Raw genomic sequence first — 26,527 nt, 5'->3', positions numbered from 1 at the left:
GTAGCTCCTCAGTTGGCCTCACAAAGGCTGAGTGCATCTCGTTTCCCAAAAGCGCTCGGGAGACATGGGCGGTGACCCATCCAAGTGCTAGCCAAGCCTAACAGTGCTTAACTTCGGGATCTGGCGGAAACTGGTGTTACCACTGCGGCAAGGCCGTTGACTGTTACTCTAACTACCTGTCTTTAATCCCTAGATGTTAAGTTTTATGAATCATTAAGAATACCTGCGTGCAGAGGGAGTACACACCATCACCAGAGGTTTGGGAGTCGATGAAAAGGTCCAGTGGGAAAGGTAGGGCGTACACTGCAGTGACCATACAGACCACTGGTGGTCTGATCACTACACCAGAATCTGTACGCAGATATTGCCGAGATGCTTCCTACAAATAAATTCTAGTGCCAGGCCAAGAGCAACAAACTCCCCCGCCCCTTTCCCTTCCTTGGCGAATTCAAAGGGCGTCAAATGCAGTGAGACTCGGCACCTACGTGTCTCAGTAATCATCAGTTGGTGATGTTCCTCTTGTCGAATGATGCCTACCTTCTCAATGCAAGGAAAGCGACACACAGCAGCACTTCCAACTGATCGTCTTCAGCCTCTGAGCCGTCACTTTGCTCTCCTACACTAGCTACAACTGTCATTGGGAAAGTTGTAGAGGACTTACTCTCTAGCAGCCACATTCTCATTTGGATTCACCTGCTAGATATATAAGAACATGCAACAGTAACACCTAGACAGATACTGAACAGAGCCAGTTAGACCATTCACCGCAGCCTGGCTGTATTCGAACAACTGTCCACCATCCAGGACGTGGTGGGACGTTTCATGACCGACAACTACAAGGCTGCTGATGGTACTAAACCTGACAGACGGCCTGTCCCATGGTCATGCAAGGAGTAATATTTAGCCATCAGGGACCGGCGGACGGTAATGCAAAAGATCCATCGTGATCCGTCTGTTGACAGTCTTATAGCCTTCGCACTGCTGGGGCGAAAGCACGGAGCATTATCAGAGAGAGTCGATGGAAAGGTCCAGTGGGGAAGGTAAGGCGTACACTGCAGTGACCTTACAGGCCACTGGTAGTCTGATCACTACACCAGAATCTGTACACAGATAATGCCGAGCTGCTTCCTACAAATAAAATCTGGTGACAGTCAAGCAATACCCCACACTCCAATGCAGACGGGAATTACCTGAGACGTCGGTGATGGACTTTATCTCCGGGAACAACGACGAGTACAATCCGCACTTTCCTATGGAGGAGTTAGAGCATGCGCTATTCGTGGCTCGCTTTACAACACCAGGGTCAGGCAAAGTTTTCTACTGATTCCAAGAACTACTTTCTCAAGTTTTTATCATAATGTGTACTGAGGAACAATATCTTGATTTTTGCAGTTGTACTGAGGGACAATATCTTGATTTATCCAGAAAGCAATGGCGATCCTCCTGCCGAAACATGGGAAGGATCGGAGCAACCTATGTACTTACCTCATTATAACAATTAAGAGTTGTGCAGGAAAGATATAGCATGAATTATTACCAACAGCTCAATACAGACTTTCGAAGCTAAAAAACATCTCAGTCGCCTACACTTGACAGCGTAATGTCTCGAAGGTAGAAGTTGAAGAGGCCTTCCTGCGCAAGCAGAACGTGATAACAATACATTTTAATATAGAAAAGCATATGACATCACATTGTGGAACATCATTGGACAGCTGAATGAGTGGAATTTCCATAGTTGCTCACCCATAACAGTGTAATTGACCTTCACAGAATGATATTTTAGGCTCAGATTTGGTGATACGTTCTCAGATCGATATACCAGGGAGACTCGTACCCTCAGAGCAGCGTCTTCTGCGTTTCCCTTTTTGCGACAGTTATTAACAGTATAATATGCTCAGTCAGGAGCCGTACACGATGCTCTCTTTATGTGAATAATTTTTTAAGGTTTCGTACATCTTCTAGTCTCGAGACGAGAACTCGACAACTGAAATTAATATTAAGAAGGCTAGAATTGTGGGCCAAAACGAGATTCAAATTTTTCGGGAGTAAATACGGGTTTCAGTTTTCATTTGGTACTTCATGTTTTAATCAATCCGAAAAGTGACTGGGGGACACCATTATCAGCTTCAGTAAATCAGTAAAGTTAGTGGGGCTCTTCGTCGACAAGAAACTTACATCGTTGCCATATCAGCCACATCTCAACGCCGTAATGCTGTATCATCTTAAAGTAGCATAGTGGCAGATACTGTGATGCAGACAGGTTCTCCCTAATATTATTTTACAGAGCTGGACTATGGTTGTACTGTAGCTGGATCTCTACGACCCTCCTTTATAAAGACCTTTGATTCCGTTCACCATGAGGTCATTAGATTAGCGACAGGAGCCCTTACGACAAGTCTGATTCCCAGTCTTTAAGAATCCACCGGAAGTTCCTCATGGTTCAAAATGCATACATGATGAGGCAGCTGAATGGTGCCACTCCAGATACACCCAGTACAAGTAAACTTACCTAGATGTGGTTTCCGCTAAGATGCAGAGGACAATATGGAGAATTTTCTAACTCATGCAAATAATTTTAATCTTTATTTCTTCGAATAATATCGATTTTTTTTAAAGTGGACCTGCATGCCTATTCCATGATATCAGAACAAAGCTTTAAATAGGACTTCAGCGACACAACACGTGTAGAACATAACAAAACTATATTAAGATAACAGCACTATAAACCACTGTCCCAACATCATGAGAAGAGATCGCACAAGGCTCTACCGCACAGTACCAAATACGGCGCAATCTGATTACGCTTGTGTGTTTACCTGTGCGTTTTAAGCCTTTCACTTTGTTCTCTACTGTTGTAACAATCAGACAACTTGTTCGTGAAACTATTCAGTCTTTGATAATGTATACGACAATCGAAGAAATGGATATGGTTTTCGTTTATGACGAATGTCGCCAAACTGTTAGAGCATCGGTGAAGTTGTATGCTGAAGGTATCCTAAACGTGCCAAGCCTTTATTACCTTTTATAACGTTTATAGCGTTCATATTATATAAAATAATCAACTGGATGTGAGAAGAATAAAATACGTCAACGAAAATGAACAGCAATTGATACACGTACATGTATACGAGGAAATGCGACTAACAAATCAACAGCGGTAACACAAAAACGACGTGTCGCTCCGAGGCTGTTTGAATGTGCGAGTGGGATCAGAGAAAGGCGTGTTCTGCGGATACTACATTCCAACGGATTTCATACTCTCCACATTTCGTCCCATCAAGAGCTTCGTGGTAATAATCAATTTTCGCAATACTGGCCAGCTGAAAATCCGTACTGACTGAGAGAATTGGAAGAACCATGGGCTGTTAACGACGTATGGTGTGGGTTTTTCAAGAATAGCGCCATTGGTCCCTTTTTATTGATGGGATTCTGAATAACCACAAGTACTGCAATTCCTGATAGGTATGCTGCTGCAGTTAGTAGAGGATGTCACATGAGACATAAGACGAACCATGTGGTATCGATATGACAGATATCCAGTTCATTCCATTCTGATAATTATAGGCCGTTTTAACACTACATTTGGAGACGATGAATCGGTCATCTGGACAACACAAAATGACCTCCACGAGCTCCAAACTTAGCACCTCTGGGCTTTCTTCTGTGATCAAAGTTAAAAGAAGAGGTCTGCGAGGAAACACCAGTAACACCCCAGAAGACATGAAATTCCATATAAGACGGGGCTGTACGGTGACAAGTCCAGATGAAATTCAACCAATAGTACTGTATGTCCAAAATCGCTTTATTGCATGTATCAACATTTTGAGCACTTGGTATGGCAGTCATAATATTAAACACATGAACCGTATCTGAGTTGCGTTTTGCTTACATTTGATTCAGTTTTGCAGACATTTGCCAGACCTCATCTCCTGACAATGGGACAATGGGTCACGGTGCTGTTATGTTGTTGATATTCGAGTGCCACATAAAAGTATACACTTAGGTGACAAAAGCCATGGGATACCTCCTAATATTGTGCCGGACCTACTTTTGTCTGATGTAGTGCAGCAACTCGACGTGACATGAACTCAACAAGTCGTTGGAACTCCCTTGCAGAAATATTGAACCATGGTGCTTCTATAGCCGTCCATAATTGCGAAAATGTTGCAGGTACAGGATTTCGTGCACGAACTGACCTCTCTGTTATGTCCCATAAGTATTCGGTGGAATTAATGTTGGGCGATCTGGGTGGCCAAATCATTTGCTCGAATTGTCCAGAATGTTCTCCAAACCAATCGCGAACAGTAGTGGCCCGGTGACATGGCGCATTGTCATCCACAAAAATTCCATCGTTGTTTGGGAAAAGGAAGTCCATGAATGGCTGCAAATGGTCTCCAGGTAGCCCAACATAACCAGGTCCCAGTCCATTCCATGCAAACAAAACCCACTCCATTATGGAGCCATGACCAGCTTGCACAGTGCCTTGTTAATAACTTATGACTTCATGGGATCTGCGGAACACTCGAGCCCTACCATCATCTCATACCAACTGAAATTGGTACTCACCCGACCAGGCCATAGTTTTCCATTCGTCTAGGGTCCAACGATACGGTCACCAGCCCAGAAGACACGCTGCAGGCGATGCTGTGCTATTAGCAAAGGCAGTCGCGTCGGTCGTCCGTTATCATAGCCCATTAACGCCAAATTTCGCCGCACTGATCTAACGGATACGTTAGACGTACGTCCCACGTAGATTTCTGCGGTTATTTGACGCAATACTGCTTGTCTGTTAGCCTTTGACAACTGTACGCATACGCCTCTGCTCTCGGCCATTAAGTGAAGGCCGTTGGCCTGAAAATCGGTATTCTTTGCACACTCTTGATACTTTGGATCTCGGAATATTGAGTTTCCTAACGATTTCCGAAATGAGATGTCCCATGAGTCTAGCTCCAACTACCATTCTGCGTTTAAAGTCTGTTAATTCCCATCGTGAGGTCACAATCACGTCGGAAACCTTCTCACATAACTCACCTGACTACAAATGATAGCTCCGCAAATGCGCTGCCCTTTTACACCTTGTGTACGCGATGCTACCGTAATTTGTATGTGTGTATATCGCTATCCCATGACTTTTGTCACCTCGGTGTGTAGTTCTACTTATAGATAAAGAATTAATTCGGTGTCATTATCCACACGTGAATATGTTTATTCCGCTCTGAATATGTTTATGGAAACGTGGGAACTCCACCTGAGGAAAGTAATGTGGACGTCTTGGACAGTTTTAACTGTAAAAGGATTTGTCTTTAAAGCGTAAGTTATCTTGCAGATGGATCAGTTAAATTTGCACATGGACAGGGTTGATTTCAACGGAAGCGGGACACGGTCTCGAAAACAGATAAACATTGGCAGTGTCTTCAAAGCGTTTAGGAAACATTCCTTGTAATTCTTTCAACACCACAACGAATTCTTTAAACTCCGCGTGTCCCTTGTACAACGTTATGTTCTTTTTAAATACATAGCCTCAAATCAGAAAGTAGTTGTTTCTCGCCTTGCAGTGCCTTACTGTGGGCAGTGGCCAGTCAGGTCTAATTAAAATACGAAGTATGCAGTCCATTCCAGATTTTCTAATTTTCCTTCCTGCACTACTTTTTCCTTCATATATTCAACAATAGCGAGTTTTAAATCGAAAAATGGTTCCAGGCATGCTCCTACGCTTAACTAACGAATTTTGTACTAATGTATGATGTATCCGTACTCTTCGTTGATTTCCATTGGAAACTGTTTCTACTAACAATGGAATAATGTGTGCAACTTCAGAAATTTTGATGTACCGCTAATTTCATCACGTGCTCCATGCCTGAAAATTTAGCACAAAATGTTTCTTGATCAACAGTTAATCCTGGTGTCGATCGTTGTACTTTTGTGCTTGTTTATTGTCAACTAAATCTTTAAATTCCTTCTGCGTGACATTGTAATGCTGTCACGTCGCACCGAGCGAGGTGGCGCAGTGGTTAGACACTGGACTCGCATTCGGGAGGACGACGGTTCAATCCCGCGTCCGGCCATCCTGATTTAGGTTTTCCGTGATTTCCCTAAATCGCTCCAGGCAAATGCCGGGATGGTTCCTTTCAAAGGGCACGGCTGACTTCCTTCCCCGTCCTTCCCTAATCCGATCACACCGATGACCTCGCTGTCTGGTCTCCTTCCCCGAAACAACCAACCAACCAACCTGTCACGTAGCATATTAGCACTACCTGTTGCTTATGCAAATTGAGAATTCTCGACTCTCTCTACTGTCATTCCCAATCATTTTAAAGGATTATGTTGCTATATCACTGGACTGCCTCTTTTTGTGGAAACAGCCACTGGACTGTGAACATCCTTCATACTACGAACAAATAGCGAAGGATAAACAGCGGCTGACACCACGATTCTGCCGAACTCAGAGTTGTGCCATCCGAAAAATGTCACACTGCAATGCTAAGCGCAATGTAGCGCTGTTGTACTTCCGCGAAGGGCCGAGCAAAGCTGTGACAGGCGGGAAGTTGGCTCGCACGCGGCCCGTACACGCTGCACACATGAAGTTTGACACACTGCAGCCGGACCTGGTTTGCAAGTGCCGGTATCAAAAGTGCATCGCGAGTTCGGGACACTGTACTGCTGATAAACAATCTGTTGGCACGCTGATCGTTAGCAGGCATCACCAGGGACGCCACTGTCGCTCACATGTAACGACGGCACTGCAATCGAGGGGACTAGTTTGCATTTGCGGGTCACGTGCGCTAAACGCCCGCGGATATTCCTCCAGCTGCTGCGTATTTAAGTCACCGTTAGACATCCAGCAGGTAGTCTTTCCTCACCTAAGAGGTTTGTTGTCGGCCGCTTCCAGCGGCCCATCTACCGGAGCTTTCGCCAGGCTCCCGCACGCACGCTGGCCCTTCTCTCGCGCCGCTCCCCCCCCCCCCCCCCCCAACCCTCCTTTCGCCTATACCGACACCCCCGGGATAACAAGGCCGTCCAGCAGTGTTAGTGACGTCACACTAAGCGGCCCATAGCCGACGCAGCAGTCCACGGACACCTCCGTACAGACGCGCCTGATGCTAACGATCTTCTGTCCGTCATACAGAAAGGAGCGAACTATAATTCGAAACAAAGACCAAATTATATATATTCTTGTAAACAGCATAAAGGTTCATAACGAAATACCGATTACATATACGGGCAGGAATAGGTTCTAGAACTCCTCTGAAAACTGTTTATCTTCAGTACCAGAATGAACATCAAATTGTCAGGTTTTCTAAATAGAAAAGCACTTTGTTAGTAACAGACAGCAATAATGAGACTTGCAGTTGGTGATTTCTACGTGGAAAAGCTGTAGAGAGATTGAAAATGGTAAGTAAAGAGAGCCTCAGCCTTTTGCTCACATTCTTACATGTAATGCACTTGGTTGTTTTTCATTTCATTACCTTTCATAACATTTTTAATATTGTTTCAAGAAGTGTATCTTCAATAGCAGAGTGAACTTCAAATTGTCAGGCTTTTCTTAAAGGAAAGAGCAGTCCCTTAGTATCACAGTGCAAGACAGAATCTTGTGTTCAGTGATGTCTATGTTAAAAGGAGAATATTTGATATCTATCTTTTGTTTCCATTCTTTATTACTGGGGATACACTTGTAAAAATTCTTGAAAATAGCTGTCACCATGAACATATGAGTAAATTCACAATAGTCATGTGTTTTATGAGATAAAGCGAACTCTTGTTACTTTATTGTAAACGAAAGTTGTGAGGGTTTTGCTATGTATGACAGTGTTTAAGATAATTTACTTTCAGTGTAATAGTTTGAAAATGTTAAGTCCTGCTGTCAGTTGGCATTTGTCACCACCTGTATGCGAGTTTTAAAGCTAAATAGTGTTCTGACAATTATGAAATAGTGGCAAAGTTCCTCAATCGATTAAACTTATTCCTGCCCGTATATGTAATCGGTATTTCGTTATGAACCTTTATGCTGTTTACAAGAATATATATAATTTGGTCTTTGTTTCGAATTATAGTTCGCTCCTTTCTGTGTGACGGACAGAAGATCGTTAGCACCAGGCGCGTCTGTACGGAGGTGTCCGTGGACTGCTGCGTCGGCTATGGGCCGCTTAGTGTGACGTCACTAACACTGCTGGACGGCCTTGTTATCCCGGGGGTGTCGCCTATACAGTGCATCGTGACGTCGCTCAAGCAGCCACCAGGGATGCAACGTTGTTCCTGAATATTTGTGCCTAGTGTAGACCTTAGCAGCTAACGTCAGTGTGGAGCTTTGATTATGCTGTTGTCATACCTTATGAGGATGAACTTTTTAGTTGTTATTTCTAAACCCACATTATGTTGAACTGTGCTGAGCTGTGTGGTGCTGTAATAAAGAGTACTGACATAGTACCTTGGAATCAGTACTTATTTGCGTAAAGCCTTGCAACCACAGACATAAAACACGCAAATGCATCTGTCGCTTTGTCGACCCGATGCGCCCTGTATAATGAACGAGAGTGAGCGGATGTGTCAGTTGCATCAGGGAGAACTCTGCCGGAAACTTACATTAGCACCATTATAACCTTTTAGTTTCGATGTGTAGGTTAAAATTGATCCAAAATTTCTGTTTTCATTCAAGTAGTAGATATAGTCTTGTGAAATTCGTTTGAAACACTCCATATATTGATAAGTAGCTGCTGCCTGTGTTGTCATTGTCAGACAGTCTTGTATGAGGGCTATTCGGAAAATGAGGAACGATCGGTCACGGAATGCAAACCACTGTAAAAATCCGGCGAAGCTTTTCACAGACGTTTCTAGTATGCCCATCGATCGCATCAAGACGCTCTTTTCAGTTGTGAGTGCACTGTGAGCGAGTAAATGTGCCTAGAACAACAATGTCTCCCACCAAAGCGCTGCAGTCATGCACTGTACGGCTGATCCCGGCGGAGATTCGAGTCCTCCCTCGGGCATGGGTGCGTGTGTTTGTCCTTAGGATAATTTAGGTTAAGTAGTGTGTAAGCTTAGGGACTGATGACCTTAGCAGATAAGATTTCACACACATTTTTTTTCTCCCACCAAGTAGGAGGGCTCGCTGAGAGGCTTCGCCTTAAATAATGCAGCCCACCTAACACAACTGCCACGCACTTCCTTCTTCATGGCAATTCTCAGCAGCACTCTGCCGGGGCATGAAGACGCTCCTGCAGCCTTTTCGATGGGAAGTGTTCGATCACCCACAACACAGCCCTAATTGGCTCGTCCTGAGTATCATCTCTGCTCACATGAAACGCTGGATACGAAGACAACACTTGCGCGCAGGCTACGCGCTATAGATCAGCGTAGAGAATTATCGGAAAGCATAGGCGGCTGCCTTCTATGACGATGGTGTTGGAAATTTGGTATAACGCTCCGAAAAATGTCTATGTCGGAGCGGCGACTATGTAGAGAAGTACCTGGAAGGTGTAGCTAAATGTGCAAAGAAAACAGTTTTGATTTTCACTGTGGTTTCCATTTCGCGACCGGTCGTTCCTTACTTTCCGAACAACCCTCGTGTATCTCCAATGTCGGTCCGTGGTCCACTGTCTCAAGAGGATTGCTTTCGAGAAGAGACTTTGTTCGTTTCCCTAAATGCATATATTTATAATGAGTAAGGGCACTGATAAACACGCCCTGAAACCAACGTCATCATAGTCGTTTATTTAGAGTCTTCTCTTCGCTTCTTCGCATTTTACGTTATTAACGTACTCGAGAAATTATTGACAGTGTCTTTTGCCTATCGATTTTTCTCTCAGATTTGTTCAGAAGTAATAACGTCTTTATTTTTACTTGCATGTTTAAAGCACGCGAAAACTGAAAAGAATAACAGTATATTAAAGTAAGTGGTGCCTGTAGTGAACATAAAATGAACGCATAAGGACACAACAGTAAACTGTCACATCGTGTTATTCTTAAGACGAGATAGCAGCGTTAAAAGATACGATTCATTGTAGTAATACTACTTATCGCAAATAACAATACTTGAGAACCGACATAAAAACGTGCAACTGGTGCATTTGAAGGCGTAAGTTTAATATCTCTTGCGGAGGGAGCGGTAGATGTTTTATGAATCACTTTTCTGCTGTTGGAAAATAAATACATTTGTGAAACATACACAGTTGTTATTCGTCTTAGAGTGAACTGCTATTTAGAAACTGACACATCTTAATACCTGTCTGATGACCTCGATTGAGTTATTTCATAGTTTACGTAAATCACTCCGTCGAAAACCGTGATCTTTCCTAAATTCACCACCAGTTATGTGCATACTGTTTGTTCAGGTGAGTTACTACTTTGTCGGCAGTGATGTAGTTGCTTGAAGTACGCTACAAATTAGGGAATAATGAAAATATTTAATTGCTATACAGTTTCTTCTGAATTTTATCGATAACGTCAAGCTTTGATTACATTTCAGTTTCAATTCACCCGCGTGTTTTAAATATGTGTTTGTTCTTCAGTCAGTTTCTAACTTCATTTATTTTTCAGATTTCTGGCCTTTATATATCAATTAGTCGAATATGAACTTTTTCATTTATATACTGGACAAATAATTCTGAGTAGATCCACTTGCAGGTTCGACTGTGCAAGTAACTCATTTCTAATTTTTTTTCACTCTATATTATTCATTATTCATTTGCCCCGTTACAGTAGCCTATTCAAATTGTAGCTTAATTATGTTAGGCGTTTCTTTGTTAAAGTACCCTAGAGATCATTCAACAAATACAGCCAGCGGACAAAATGGTACAAAAAAGACAAAACTTCCTTTATGTATTACAGCGACAAGGGAAGCGAGTATCATTCAGCTCGGTACCGGACCACGTGGGAATCCAAGGAAATGAGACAACTGATACGGCAGCAAGGCACACGTGCATGAAAAGTAATGAACGTGCCAGTGGTGTCCACTTGTGTCTTGTTGCCGTGTTGTTAAAGAGAAGAGATGAGTAACACTGGGAGAATGAGTAGCTCCAGCAACAAAATAACATCCCCCCCCCCAAAAAAAAAGCCCGGAAAAGCGATACTGAGTCATTAAAAATCCGTGTACACCTAAAGAGCCGCTACCTCTTTGCAGCATCACATCTAGGAAAACAGGCGTAATACTAGGCAGAGGAGGCACTTGATCTATTTTATAATTGCACAAGAAGATCAAAAGACACGCTGCGACCTGTAACAGACATTCTCTGCCTCAGAGCTTGTTGCAATTTATACTAATACCTGTGAATGCGGCAACAGCTATGTGGAACAGTCCACACGTTCTGCAAGAGGCGACTATTGGGAGGGCGTGAGTAGAATTGGTTCTGTGTCAGGAGGCACTCCCCCAGTTCGCTCCTTGCCAGTTTCCCTCGGAAGGATGGCAGTGACCTGTGGTCACCGGTAGGAGCATTGAATGAAGATTCAGAATTAGTTATTTATTTTCGTTAAAATACATGTAGCGTAGTTGGCATTGTCTGTCAATACCCGCTGACAAATCGCGTCGCAAGCAGTCTTCAGCCCGCTCACGGCAGCTGACACCGCACACTTCGTCCCAGCCGGCTGCTGCATTGGTGGTTAGCCGCTTGCGGTGGCCCCGTCTCTGGCTGTACCGCGACGCCACGGCAGTGAATGACGGCGGTGTGTGTACTGAACTTACACGCGCTGAATTGGAAGGTGTTCCGTGCGCTCCCACTCACCACCCTTCTTCGTCATCCGTCGTACCGCGATGACGGTTGCCATGTTGCTATGAAGTTCGACGATATTTGCGTGCCGTCCAGGTAGGCCCTCTTCAGTTCACCAGAATGTCAGGAATGCTGGTATCCTGCTCCTGGTGGGACAGAAAGACCTCCAAGTCCCCCCGTCAGCGACAGAGGCAGACTTTAGTGTTGAACTCTGCGACTGGTGGCTACGGCGAGGTAGCCATCTCTCCCAGATGTGCATTCTGTTGTCCGTGGCGTCCAGGAAATCTGCAACATACTTGTGCCAGACGTCACTTCGCTGCAGTCAGAGAAAGTGTCAACATCATGTACGCCATCAATCCATCTGTCCGAATGACTTATGAGCTAAACTGTTGAGGTATTTATGGAGCGAAGTAGTGGTTAATGTTGTGAGTTTGTGGGTTTTATTTTGTCAATTTGCGCAATGGATTGATCCAACAAGTACCCTTTGGCTCCTGCAAGAAATAATTTCCACCTCACACTACTACAGAAGTCAGACAGACGCTCCTAATGTACCAACAAGAACTGCTTGAAAAACATTCAGCAACAAATATCTTCTGGAGTCGTCCACTGTAAGGAAAACACACAAAAATATTCTATATTCTTATGTAACTAGTGCATTACTTGGGTACTGGAGTATTGCTAGCTAGTGTAAGAAAAACATTAAACGAACGAAAAATATTATTTATTGCAAAAAAATTCTGAGAAATCAAGTGAAACTTTTTCTTATAAATTAATAAATTTCAGGGTTCTTTTCGGAACAGTAGATTGCCTCTTATGGATAGAAATGCTATTAATTTACAAAGTATGAAAAGGTTCTTTTCTCCCTTTTCTTTAAGAACGTTATTTACTCGGCAGAATGGCTGAGAGCCACGCCTACACAACTTGAATAACTTTTCTAGGTACGGTCAAGGCTGTTGCGCGAGAAACGTAATGGAGTGTACTGTTATGGAGGACAGATGGGGCTCGCATACGCTGTAGTGAACAATACCGTGAGCTGCGAAGACTGCTGCCTGCATCGCTCGCTGACAAATAACACAACTATCTCTTTCTATCTGGACTGACCTTCGTCAATCAAACTCTCCCTACGCCTTGATGAAGTCAAGGACACCTATCCGCCCCTAGTCTAACTATTGGCATGGTACACCAGTCAGATAACCACGATGCCACTCAATACTCGCTCGCAGGCGTTTAACTAGCACTCTGTCCATGTTCACACCACACAATAAGTGTGGCGGCCGACACAGTGAACAATGCTTAATCGCGAGAGACTCAATATAGAGTATCACTCCGATTCGCAAACGACAGAGGTGCTCTCCCAGTGAAGTACTGAGGAGAGACTTTGTTCCTCGCTCTTAGCGTGCACGTACGAGCGCACTCACTCTCGTTACCTGCTCCCGCTCCAAGAGCGACAACAGAACGGCCCTTTTTTCTGGAAAAGTTGCAAGGGTTTATCATTCGCTGTCTTCCGTCACTCCTCTGGCTCTTTGCGTCAGAAATATACCGCCAATCAGCGTTGCTCTTTTAAACGGAAAAATGACGTTTCGTTTAAGTCGACCAGTGCAGAAATATGTAGCATGTCCGTTAGGCGTATACTGTCCTCCTGTGAGAACTCCGTAACTACGCAGTTTTCGTCAAATAATGCGTCTTCTGGGCGCTCCCACACAATGTAGCGGAATTTGCTTTTAAGTCGAACACGGGCGTTGTTATCCTTTCGCTCTGTCCTCTCTCTCGGTGGTCGTTCCGGCCGAATACGGTGTGCGCCGGCCCACCTCTCTGAAGGGGCGGGCCTCCCACCAGCGGGCTGGCCGCCTCCCTAGAACGAAAATTCCTGTGACTGTCATGTTGTGCACGCAAGCCTCGACTTTTTCAACCTCGGTGCGCACTTGCGATTTACTTATTAGACGTGCATATAGCTTACATGAATTCATACAAAATTGACTTTACCTTCTCGAGTTTGGGTTCGAATGAAGCGTCTTGATGTGCAGAATACGATTGTGAGGACAGAATATGTAAGAAATGAAGGGCAGGAGACCACGACACCTTACAATGTTTACCCAATGTCATTCCTCATGACCGTATAGGGCTTGCTGTTACGAAGGTATCAGTGGTTCCCCTTCTGCTGTGCTTGCTTAACGGGTTTGTTGCAGCATATAACTGGTTCATAAGAGCTCTTTGTACTATATGTTGCATTCGCCTTAGCCTTTCTTTCATCATATAACATAGGTGATACGATCCTGTTCAGCTGGTCTGAGCCACTACATTCTGCTGAATTCTGGTGGCTGGCTCGGCAGAAACGCTGATATGTTTTGCCCCGACCCAGTCCAGTGGCGAAATGTTTTCATTGTGGCCACCTTGCGTCGACATTGCCGTAATGTAGCGAGATAGCTTCGCTCTGGGACTTCGAAAGTTTTACCCGTTTTACTGCCCTATACAAGGTTGGCATGCAACAGTACCATGTCTGTGCGCAGTGCTGAACACTAACGGCGTATTAAAATTGGGAAGAATTTAACGTTTGCTAACCACAGCCTTACAAACAAGTATGAAGTTACGTATGATGACACGTAAATTTACTATAATCCCTTCATCGCAGATATTGACGTAATCTCTGGTGGCACAGACGTACTCCTTGATTACTACATGAAATTACAAAGACGTATTATGGATTACGGACTTTTGCTGATCAAATATGTAGCACCACCATTGTTTTTTGGCATGGTCGAGTAAGCACCGCTGCTGAAGCTGCTGCAACAGGCCATAGAAGCTGGCCTGAACCGAGCTGGCCAGATAGAGTTACAACAAGGACTACTGGCTCATATGGCAAGTGCTGGCGCCAAGCTTTCGGGTCGATTACTAGATGCTGCAACTGCAAAAGGTTACCAAAGACATAACAGCACTCATACAGCAGAAAGGCAGAGTCACTACAGCCTAGGTGGCCTTGTTGCTTCACGTCCGAACCATGGTTTGTTGTGGCTAGTGTGGTAGACACCAATGTTGTAGCAAAATAAGGACATGCCAAGTCTATATAGATACTCGACATTTTTAGTAAAAGCTATTGTGGTCTGCCGGCCACCAGGCCAGTCGGGGGAGCTACGACGGTCTACAAGTCTATGTGAATCAACAAGTCACCACTGTCACACTGTACTGCTACTAGCTGAGACCCTACCATGTGCACTGAGTCCAATGCTGCGCTGTACAACCCGTGGACCATCTGTGAACCTACCTTAGCTGCTGCCGGTCCTTACTCTGGAGGTCTACAGTTCGAGCCAGGGCCATGCAGTCGTTCAGTCGCCATCGCTTTAGAAGGCAAACTCCTTGCTGCCTGCCTCTGCCCGTGTGTCTGACCACTGGTGCTGCTGTGAGACTTATCGTCCACGCTAGGCCCACGGCATGATTCAGCGCCCCTCAGCTCGCCTTGTCCGACACAGCCGAGCAGCCACTACCTGCACTGCGGACAAATTGCTTGTCGCCATCTGGTGCAGTCAGCGTCCTTGCGGAGTCACTGCCATTATCTCTACCAGCCGTGTGATGCCACTGACAGTAACACCTCTTGAAGGGTCGCCAACAATTTATACTGGGGTGACAGAAATCATAGGGTAGCGATATGCACATAGATGGCGGTAGTGAGGCGAACGCGAGGTATAAAGGGGCAGTGCATTGGCAGAGATGTCATTTGTACTCAGGTGATTCGCGTGGAAAAGTTCCCGACGTGATTATGGCCATACGGCAGAATTAACAGACTTTGAACGCAGAATGGTAGTTGGAGCTAAACGTATTCCCTTTTGGAACTCGTTCGGGAATTCAGTAAACCGAGAAACACAGTGTCAAAACTGTCGTGAGGATACCAAATTTCAGGTATTACCTCTCACCACAAAAGTGCAGTGGTCTTCATTAACGACCGAGAGCAGTAGCGTTTATGTAGAGTTTTCAGTGCAAACAGACAAGCAATACTGCACGAAATAACCGCATAAATCAATGTGAGATTTATACTAACATATTCATTAGGTCAGCGCGGCGAAATTCGTTGTTAATGGTCAATTGCGGCAGCCGACTGATGCGAGTGTCTTTGCTAACAGCACGACATCGGCAGTATCGCATGTCCTGAGCTCGAGACCACATCGGCTGGGCCCTAGACGACTGGGAAACAGTGGCCTGGACAGAGGAGTCCAGATTTCAGTTGGTAAGAGCTGATGGTAGCATTCGAGTGTTACGCACACTCCACGAAACCATGGACCCAAGTTGACATCCAGGCACTGTGCAAGCTGGTGGTGGCACAACAATAATGTGAGCTGTTTTACACGGAATGAAGTGGGTCCTCTGGCCCAGCTGAACCGATCATTCAGTGGAAATAGTATGTTCTGCTACTTGGAGACCGTTTGCAGCCAAACGATGGTTCAAATGGTTCTGAGCACTATGGGACTTAACATCTTAGGTCATCAGTCCACTAGAACTTAGAACTACTTAAACCTAAATAGCCTAAGGACATCACACACATCCATTCCCGAGGCAGGATTCGAACCTGAGACAGTAGCGGTCGCGCGGTTCCAGACTGAAGCGTCTAGAACCGCTCGGCCACCCCGGCCGGCCCAAACGGTGGATCTTTTATGGATGAGGAAGTGCCACGTCACCGGGCCACGTATGTTCACGACTGGTTTGAGGAACATTCTGGAGAAATCTAGCGAATTGTTTGGCCACACAGATCACCTGACACGAATTTCATCAAACATTTATGGTACATAGTCGAGAGGTCAACTCGTCCGCAAAATCCTGCACCGATAACACTTCCACAATTGTGGACAGTTATGGAGGCAGCAGGGCTCAATATTTCTGCAGGGAACTTCCAACGACTTGTTAAGTCCATGCCACGTCAAGTTGCTACACTACGCCGAGCAAAAAGAGATCCGACACGATATTAAGAGGTATACCATCAATTGTCACCTCAGTGTAAGGCACATTTTATGGCAAACTCTGTCAATTTTTTCAAATGAAAACAAGCATTTTAATTTCGAGATTGGTTTTACGTCCAGGGCCCCAGCAATAAAATTAAGTTGCAATCCTTGGTGAGTGTTTGTTCCAGGTTCTAAATATGTTTTTATGCCTTCTAACATTCAACGTATAAATTTAACTGAGCCCTGTTTTAGAACTCCTTGGGTTCTCACTATCCAACGTTGTCTTGTTTTTCGTCAGTGGCGTCTGGTTCCTTATAAGCGAAAGTATTGAGCTGATGAGTTTCTATAGCATCAACATCGTCATCGAATCCACAATAAGGGACTTTTTCAACTTCTCAATTCGTTATGGCCCCTGACCATGGAACTTCTGTATGTTTTCCAATACCTAACTTCAGCTCGGGTAGCATCGTCTTTATTTTCTTCTGAAATCCACCAAAATATATCCTAGATACATCTACCATACAATCGACTGACTGTGGGTCTGCTCGCCTCTTCTTTTTTGTTACAGACATAGTTACCTCTTCCCCTCCAGTTTGTTCCCCGATTCGTTTATTTCCTTTCTTTTCTCCCCTACTGCTTCCCATCATGAAGCTCTGCATAGCTCTTGCTCTCTAAGCACCCACGTCTGTGGATAGTTCTCGCATTACTACTGCATATCTCACGGTCATAAGTCAAAAGTCCTAAACATCAGAACTTATTGTACTGTTTCTGTGCAGGTGTGTGGGACAAGGGCAGTGCCTTGTTGTAAAATAAACGATTTTTGCTGATCTTAAATAATTTTCCCTCCAGTTTTTTTTTAACGCCTTGCAGGACCTGATAAAATGCACTCCCATTTTCCCAGGTGCACTAATACACACTGATGGTACACCGTGTTTGTTAGATGTATGACGACCAGACGATTTTACACAGACGTTCACAGTGCTTTCATTGTAGTTCTCACTCTCGTCCAGGAAAACGGGTAGATATGTGATTACACAATCTTATAAATTGGTGCCCTGCGTAATTTGATAGCTGGATTTCTGGTATTGAGGAATTTTACCACAGTTTTTTTTTAATTTGGTGGCTTATACACATGCAGCATTTCACGTAAGATCTCGTTACACCGGAGTATAATTAGCAGTGGGTCTGAAAGCAAGTGCTCTAAGGTGGTTGACAAGATATCGAAAGTCTCCTTTCGTAATGTGTTTCCTGATGATCGCTATCGGGAATTCCTTTTATCTGTCCCGTCTTTCATAATCCAAATATCGATACACGTATATCTTTAATCCTGGTAGCAGCGACTTCCAACAAAGGTTGTCGAACACACCAGCTATAGGATTCATTTCACTGATGGAATTATTTTTCATGTTACCACGGGGCGAAACATTGGCTTTATTGACTTGCCTTTTCTGAATTTGTATTCATCATTGAGATTCAATTCAGATAGCTCTTTGTGAGTTGCTAATTTTCTACGGAAAACGTTTCTTATCTACTTTGCCTATGATTTTTACGAATATATGCAGCTGTTGTACGCACATCAAAAAAAGGTGTACATTTGCCCGGTTCCCAGAACTCCTGAAGACAGACATTCAGAGAAGTAACTAAATCCGCCCAATGATGTAAACAACCACGCATGAGCAGCGCCTATTAGACGGAAGGGGTCCTACAGCCGATCAGTTCCAGACACTCCACCAGGAAGAAGGTACACGGCTCGTGTTGTCTGTAGTTCAACAATGCCTAGACCGTCAATACCGCTGGTCGATCGCGTCCGCATTGTTGCTTGCTGTCAGGAAGGGTTCTCAACAATGGAAGTGTCCATGCGTCTCGGAGTGAACCATAGCGATGTTGTTTGGACATGCAGGAAATACAAAGAGATAGGAACTGTCGATGACATGCCTCGCTCAGGCCGTCCAAGGGCTACTACTGCAGCGGATGACCGCTACCTACGGATTATGGCTCGGAGGAATCCTGACAGCGACGCCACCATGTTGAATAATGCTTTCGTGCAGCCACAGGAAGTCGTGTTGCAACTCAAACTGTGCGCAATAGGCTGCAACTTCATTACCGACGTCCATGGCAAGGTCCATCTTTGCAACCACGACACCATGCAGCGCAGTACAGATGGGCCCAACAACATGCCTAAAGGACCGCTCAGGATTGGCATCACGTTCTTTTCACCGATGAGTGTCGCATATGCCTTCAACCAGGCAATAGTCGGACACGTGTTTGGAGGCAACCCGGTCAGGCTGAACGCCTTAGACGCACTGTCTAGCAAGTGCTGCAAGGTGGAGGTTCCCTGCTGTTTTGGGGTGGAATTTTGTGGGGCCGACGTACGCCGCTGGTAGTCATGGAAGGCGCCGTAACGGTTGTACGATACGTGAATGCCATCCTCCGACCGATAGTGCAACCATATCGGCAGCATATTGGCTAGGCAACTGGAAATACGTTTGTTGATTTGCATCATGCTTTCCGACTTGAAGTAACAACAATCAGAGAAATTGTAAGAAGTGTATGTTCATCAATCTGGATTATCTTAAAAGATGAATGTTTGTCATAACCGACCAAAAACGACTGGCTGCAAAAAGCAAAAGCTTTTGAAACTAAGGCCAATTTGCCAAACTGTCTCGGCGCCGTTGATGAAAAGCGTATGCGAATGGTAGACCGGCAAACAGTGCATCAATGCTCTTCAACTAAAGAAATATTTCTCTGTTGTATTAATGGCTGTTTGTGATGCAAAATATAAATTTGTCGCTGTAGATGTGGGATCCTATGGTAAATGTGCGGACTCAACGGTATTTTAACAATCAGTGGTCTATAAGCGAATACTGTCTAATAAATTGGACATTCCGGAAGACAAACACATTTCAGACATAAACAAAACGCAAGTGCGTAATGTACCTGTTGCTGACGACGCATTTTCGCTGTCACACAGAATTGTGTGTCCATACGTAGGTCTGCCACTTGATACAAAAAAAAAGTGTTCAGCTATCGTCAATCTCGAGCAAGACGTTTCGTAGAGTGCATGTTCGGGATAAGACAAGTAAGTGGAGGATCTTTCACACACCGCTGAATGTGGACGTCGATTTCGCCATAGATATTGTTAAAGCATGTTGTGTTTTACACAACTATGTCTGAAAGAGTGACGGTATTCAATATTTAGATACGGTACGCTGTATGGATATCCTTCAGTTTATGAGGATATTCCACAAGGAATACGTAGACGTGCAGCCAGTTCACACTGCAGAAACGTTTTTGCTGATTACTTTGTACACGAAGGCGCTCTACCATTGCATTTGGATTACATTCACTGAATTCTGAATTATATGTACATGTTGTATTAATAAAGACAAATAAAAGTAATAGAATTTACACAATGTGTTTTGTTCCTGCGCTGTTGCACATTCTCTGCTCCCGAACATCATAGTCACTTCCTCCCATATTCTCTTTTTCACATTTTTATCAGCATATTCTTCAGATGACAAGTCCTACAAAGCAGGCCTCTCCCTTATGTTTATAATAAATTTCTCCGTATCAAAGTCCACGATGACAGAAAGATCCTTCTGCAAACACGCAGCAGCAAACAAATAACAAAATGTAAAATATCTCCACAGTTGGAACTGCACTGACGGCTGGCCGCATTCTGGCAGTGCAACGTGCGCGCTGCCCCATTCAGCTGCGTGTATTTGGCCGCAGCGACGCGCTGGCCAGAGGCTGGTCGTGACAAAGTGCTGGCCGCACGGGCGTTGCGCGGCACCTTTCCATGCAAACCTGGCCGCATCTGACCAGCCGCAAGTGTGGCCGTGGCCATGGCTGCACTAGTGCGCTATTGCCCTTAATCCGCCGGGCGGATGCGATCCGGGGCCGGCGCGCCTACCCGAGTCCAGAAGGCTAACCTGGCGGGTTTTTAGCGTAAAACAGGTACTGTGCTTTAATGCATTACCTGCAGTACTCCAGTGAGTTTTGTGGTCTTTGAAGTGGCTCACGTCGGTTGTGGCGCAGGGAAACTAAGACCCAGGCAAACGATGAAAGTATGTTTATTAAAATGTACACAAACCTAATCCTCCTCCTTCAGAGCATATTTACACAATACAAATGGCAGTTCAGAATTAAGTCCCCGTCTTCGAAATGATAAGAAATATAAGTCCTGTGGAATGTAAGCCACAAAAAACTTTATCCCAATTTCTAAAGTCAATATGTTGGTTCACGAGGAACGGAATGTCTAGTTACACAAAACCTCTGCATAGAGCCAAAAATACCCAGTCCAAGAGGTTCATGCGTTAGAGGCTAAATCTCGACGTATCTCCAAGGCGACAGCTGGTTGCTCCGCGTAACAATGGAGGAGATTCTCGATAGGCAAGATGGCGTCGGACGCCAGGTAGCGGGATGGCTGCACCACAGCTCCTGATTGAAGAACCGTGGCAGCAGTAGGCGCAACTCCCCACTGAGCTCGTCTGTGGAGAACTTCCTTGCTGTAGCCGAGCACCGGCCAAAATACTGTTGAGACATATTTTCGAACACGTGTCCCTGCGGAAGCGAGTAGGTCCATGTTGACTCTGCCCTCTTGTAGCGATACTACTGCCGCCTGTAGGCAAGCCCTGTACTGTACTCCGAGTTGCAGCAATGTTGTTCGCCGTCGCAGCCCCGGTGACTTGTGACTTAGGCTAACCGCGACGCAGTCCTGCTATGCTGGAGGACATAGCAGTCTTGGAAGTGGGATTGCCTCCGGTTTGCCTCTCTTGGGCCATCTCAGTTGTGCCAGCAAACTCTCATGTCCTCGCATCGACGTCTTAAATCACTTCTACAATTTTTATAACACATCCGACAAATATTCTAACTGAAGAATTTCTCAGTTATCAACACTGTATGTTATTGTATTCGTCAATAAGCTGATGATGGCACTATAATTGATAATTCTCATGTTGTATTTTTACCCACTGACTCAATTTCTGTGTGATTGTTACGGTTATTACTGTTCTTATTCACATAATCTCCTACTTTAAGCCCTTGGATTGAGCAAAACTGCAAAATCTTTGTTTTGTTATCCTTGTAGTGTCGTAGTGTCGGGGTCAAATAAGAAAGGTATTTAGTTTCCTCGCCGGTGGATTTTTTTTTTTTCTGTACTCGAGGACCGACACTTTATATGGGTGTTGCTGTGTAGTTATCAACACCAGTTTGAGTGGATTTTCTAACAGTCTCGCAATTCCTGTCTCCCACGGAAAGGGCGCCGGCGAATGGGGGCCGTTTTCCTGCTTCCAGCCAGTGGCATTGCTGACGTGTCCCCAGTGTGCAGACGTTCTCGCAGAATTTTCAGCCTCACCCCAGTTACAAAAAGTCCGCCGATATCACATGACTCTAGGGAGCACAACAAGACCCGCGCGCCACTCGCCTGTCTTCCATAAGTCGGCTTTACAACGAAGTGCAGATGCACATGTAAACCTGAATTTTAAATCCTAGCTTTCAAAAGACCACTCACCTCGTTCAGTACTATCCGTGATGGGAAATATTACTTATGCAACTTTAAAAAAAGCAATAAGAATCAAACTGAGAATGGTTTTCACAGATTATGGGGAAATCACAAAAAAACAATATCTGGAAAAAAATAAAGCAATTAACACGAAAGTTGGATATATTGTTACCACTCGTGCTGCACGAAACTATTACGTCCAAACTAGGGGTGTTTCTGTTCGGTAGTGTCATGTGGACACTAGATGTTTGCGAGTAGAGTAGAAACAGGAGTTGTTGTTGAGAAGACAGAGATGAACGAGGTGGCGTAGTGGTTAAGAACTGGATTCAGATCCCTGTCTGGATATCCAGATTTACGTTTCCCCAAATCCATTAACGTGAGTGCAGGAATCGTCGGTTTGAAGAAGACACAGTCGATTTCATGCCGCATCCTTGTCCCAACAGGACCACTGCAGTGTCCTCAATAACTTCACCGCCGTTGGGACTATTTAGTTATAATTCCGGGATGGAAACAAATAGAAGCTGACTTAACTACGAATGACAGGGTTAGCAGAGTGCCAGATGTTCCATATGCTAAACGCAGCTGACTAGACATTCCACTATTGATATATCAATGCCGTTTGCCGCCCACCTCGGCGATTGTGTTCGCAGAGAGCGTGAACAATTGTGACTATTCACTACTTGGCGACGACGCACATCACGCGCTAATATGTAATCGTGTGCAAAATTTAAGAACGAAAGTAACTTTCACATGATGTGCCACTGTTACTAACCATGCTGCACGTACCCTTCTTGTTGTTGTTGTGGTCTTCAGTCCAGAGACTGATTTGATGCAACTCTCCCTGCTACTCTATTCTGTGCAAGATTCTTTATCTCCCAATACGTACCGCAACCTACATACTTCTGAATCTGTTTAGTGTATTCATCTCTTGGTCTCCCTCTACGATTTTTACCCTCCACGTTGCCCACCAATACTAAACGGGTGATCCCTTGATGCCTCAGAATATGTACTACCAAGCGATCCCTTCTCCTAGTCTAGTTGTGTCGCAAATTTCTGTTCTCCTCAATTCTATTCAATACCTCCTCATCAGTTATGTGATCTACCCATCTAATCTTCAGCATTCTTCTGTAGCACCACATTTCGAAAGCCTCTATTCTCTTCTTGTCTAAACTATTTATAGTCCACGTTTTACTTCCATACATGGCTACACTCCATACAAATACTTTCAGAAACGACTTCCTGATACTTAAATCTATACTCGATGTTAACAAATTTCTCTTCTTCAGAAACGCTTTCCTTGCCATTGCTAACCGTCCGATGTGGCCGAGCAGTTCTAGACGCTTCAGTCCGGAACCGCGCTACGGTAGCAGGTTCGAATCCTGCCTCGGGCATGGATGTGTGTGATATCCTTAGGTTAGTTAAGTTTAAGTAGTTCTTAGTCCTAGGGGACTGATTACACCCATAGTGCTCAGAGCCATTTGAACCTTCCCATTGCCAGTCTAAATTTTATATCCTCTCTACTTCGACCATCCTTATATAGTGAGTAATGATAACACGTGACTCACCAAGGAAAGTTATCGAACATGATCGTTTTGGTCGGCCAGGTGTAATGATGTGGAAAGGCATAAAGCTGCATAGGCGTATTTACCTCCAAATCTAAACACGGTACTATCGTTGGTCAGCGTTATTGGGACACTGTATTTCTTCTTCGTGTGCGTGTGCTGTTTTCCAGGGGTGTATTCGGCCTTGTCTTCACTTTTATGGATGACATTGCACGACCGTATCGAACAGCGCAGGTGGAACTCTTCAAACGAGAGGAAATTCGGATACTGGACTTGGCTACCCGTTCCCCCGACTTGAATCCCATCGAGCAGCACGTGTGCGATGCGTTGGGGAGACGTACTGCAGCACATCCACATCCATCAACGACCATCCGGCTGTTGTGAGCCTTACTGTTGGAGGAATGAAACTCCCTGCCACAAGACTGCATACCAACTTTGTGTCGAGCATGGGAGCACGTTGTAGATCATGCAGTGCTGTTCGTTGTAATCATACCGCCTATTAAGAAACATGTCCCGCCTTTTGTCATGTACAAGGGGCCATCACAAACCGCTGTGTCTTTTGTGTCCTTGAATAAAAGTGTAATTTCTGTTCGTCTCATTGCACATTTCTTTCAGTCACCTTTTGTACTCTACTGTCGCAGTTCTTTCTGCGTATGATCCAAGTTCCATCGAGTTATATTACTTGACTGTGAAACCACATGTGAAAGTTACTGTCGTCCTTGGGTTTTGCACACCAGTGTATTTTCAGCCTGTTTATGCCTCTGCATTTATAGGCATTACGTATCTGCAGTCTGATTATAGCGACTCAATTACACCGAAAGTACTCATTTGACGAAGAAAACGAAACTTCTACTCTGCAGCGGTATGTATGGTGAATCAATCAGCGTTCCAGACCACGAATCCATCCCGGATGCATTTGATAATTTTGTGTTCTGGATAGAATTAGAATGTCAGTATTCAGAGACAGTAAACTGCAATTATAGGTTGTAACAAGCAAACGTGAGTAGTCTCCATATTATCGTGAACTAAAAGCATTTTTCTTTTGTTTCAGTACGAGCTTGACCTGCCAATCGAGGTGAAAGTCGGCGTCATTGGAAAAATAAACTTAAGCATTCCATGGGGTGGCCTTTACACACAGTCCGTAGTAGCTACTATTGAGGCAAGTAATAAATTAATGTGTTCATTGAAACGTTTTATGCAGTTATTCTTCTGTCTTCGTATTTAGTAACTACCTGATTGAAAGCTTGTTTTTCTAATGTACGTTCCTTCAGACAGTGATGACGATCTGTAGCTGCATTAATATTACGAAACTTATTCGCAATTGTCAATTTTTATGACATCACCTATATTAGGTACAAGATTATTATCTATTGGTGACACATGAAAATTTGTGCCAGAGCAGGACGTCAACTCGGGTTTCCTGTTTATCGGGAGGCAGTCGCCTTGGCCTTCCTTTTTCTATTTTCTAAAAACGCTGATTTTTATACTTCAAATTTTAATGAATATCTTTCATAAATTAGAGCAAATCCAGGTATACACATAACAGTTAAGTAAAGTTAAATTTCAGTAGCAACCACTTCATTGTCAAACCACAAATATTATTTCAGTGTTGCTTGAAGGCTATTAGACTTAACACTATCCTCGCATAACATAAAGAAAGAAAGACACAGTACAATGGAGAACCGTATTTACAATCCGCCCCGCTGCTCTGTCACGTGTATGTCTTCTCGTATGCATATGGTATCCACCGATTCTTATCGTCCGTTCATTCTTTCATCATATCGATACCGTGGACGTTTCAGCTATGGAGGGGAGGGCGTGTCTTGAAATGTACTCCATAGGAAGTTATAGAAATACTGTCAGTATTTTGGATTGCCCACGATCTTCAGATGTCGTTCCCGTAAAAAGGTCTAAAAGTCCGTCACATTCTTTGGGGCATCTCTGAACAAATAGAGCACCCTCTGGCCTCGAAGCCAAGTTACTGCATTCGTTTTAGTACGTGGATACTACGTCCCGTCCGGGAAGAATATAACCCCTGGTCCGATGTTGTGTTGTTCCATTTGAAAAAAGAAAGCAATCATCTATATCGGGCAAGCTCCACACTTCTATTGGGGCGCCGTATATGAGGCGGTGTTCATCGTTGTCTAGATTTTGGCACTGCGGCCACAATGGTGAATCTGTCATATGAATCGCATTGAGTCTAGATCTGGTGACATTTTTGCCATTAACTGTCAGGTACGACGTTGCACGTCTAAGGAAACAAGTTGTATCGATCCCCATACTACATGCCAATTGGTATGTGGATGCTTATTGTCAATAGGACTGCCGCATCCTCCGGTCGTTAGTAGACTTTTCGACAGACGTCACGCGCCGCTGCAGGTCTGGTTTCCGGCAGAGCCTTCAGAACGTAGCTGTGCTCTATGAAAAAAAAAGCGCGTATATGGTGAAGTGACTGGGAAATGTGCTGGACCAATACTGGGGCCATTAGAGAAACTGATGCTAGTTCTTCTATTAAGTTTCCTGTCAGACAAGTCTGATGCCTTCTCCACAGTTTTAACATTGTGCTGATATTTACATTTATATCATACTCCGCAAGCCACCTAATGGTGTGTGGCGGAGGGGGGGGGGGGATAGCACTAATATAGCCCTCCAACCATGTTCCACTCTCGAATAGCGAGTGGGAAGAATGATTGTCGGTAAGCCTCCGCAATGGCTCTAATTTCTCGACTTTCTCCTCATGGTCACTACGTATGTAGGGGAAGTAATATGCTGTAAGACTCCTCCTGAAAAGTACCCTGTCTAGATTTCAGTATTAAAACTCTCCGTGATGCACAACGC

At 44.5% G+C, this 26,527-nt stretch overlaps 1 protein-coding gene across 1 annotated transcript in view; it reads left to right on the top strand.

Annotated features, from left to right (window-relative positions):
• Window positions 1-26,527, top strand: part of LOC124722880 (vacuolar protein sorting-associated protein 13A-like) — a 752,258-nt gene that overhangs the window by 88,495 nt on the left and 637,236 nt on the right. Inside the window, exon 3 of the mRNA XM_047248017.1 lies at window positions 24,741-24,848. Coding sequence (XP_047103973.1) covers window positions 24,741-24,848 — 108 coding nt within the window. The remainder of the gene's footprint in view (window positions 1-24,740; window positions 24,849-26,527) is intronic.

The sequence above is a fragment of the Schistocerca piceifrons genome, chromosome X (genome assembly GCF_021461385.2).
Source record: "Schistocerca piceifrons isolate TAMUIC-IGC-003096 chromosome X, iqSchPice1.1, whole genome shotgun sequence".
Lineage (NCBI taxonomy): Eukaryota > Metazoa > Arthropoda > Insecta > Orthoptera > Acrididae > Schistocerca > Schistocerca piceifrons.
The sequence above is the reverse complement of the archived record's forward strand: the minus strand, read 5'-3'. Positions and strand labels throughout refer to the sequence as shown.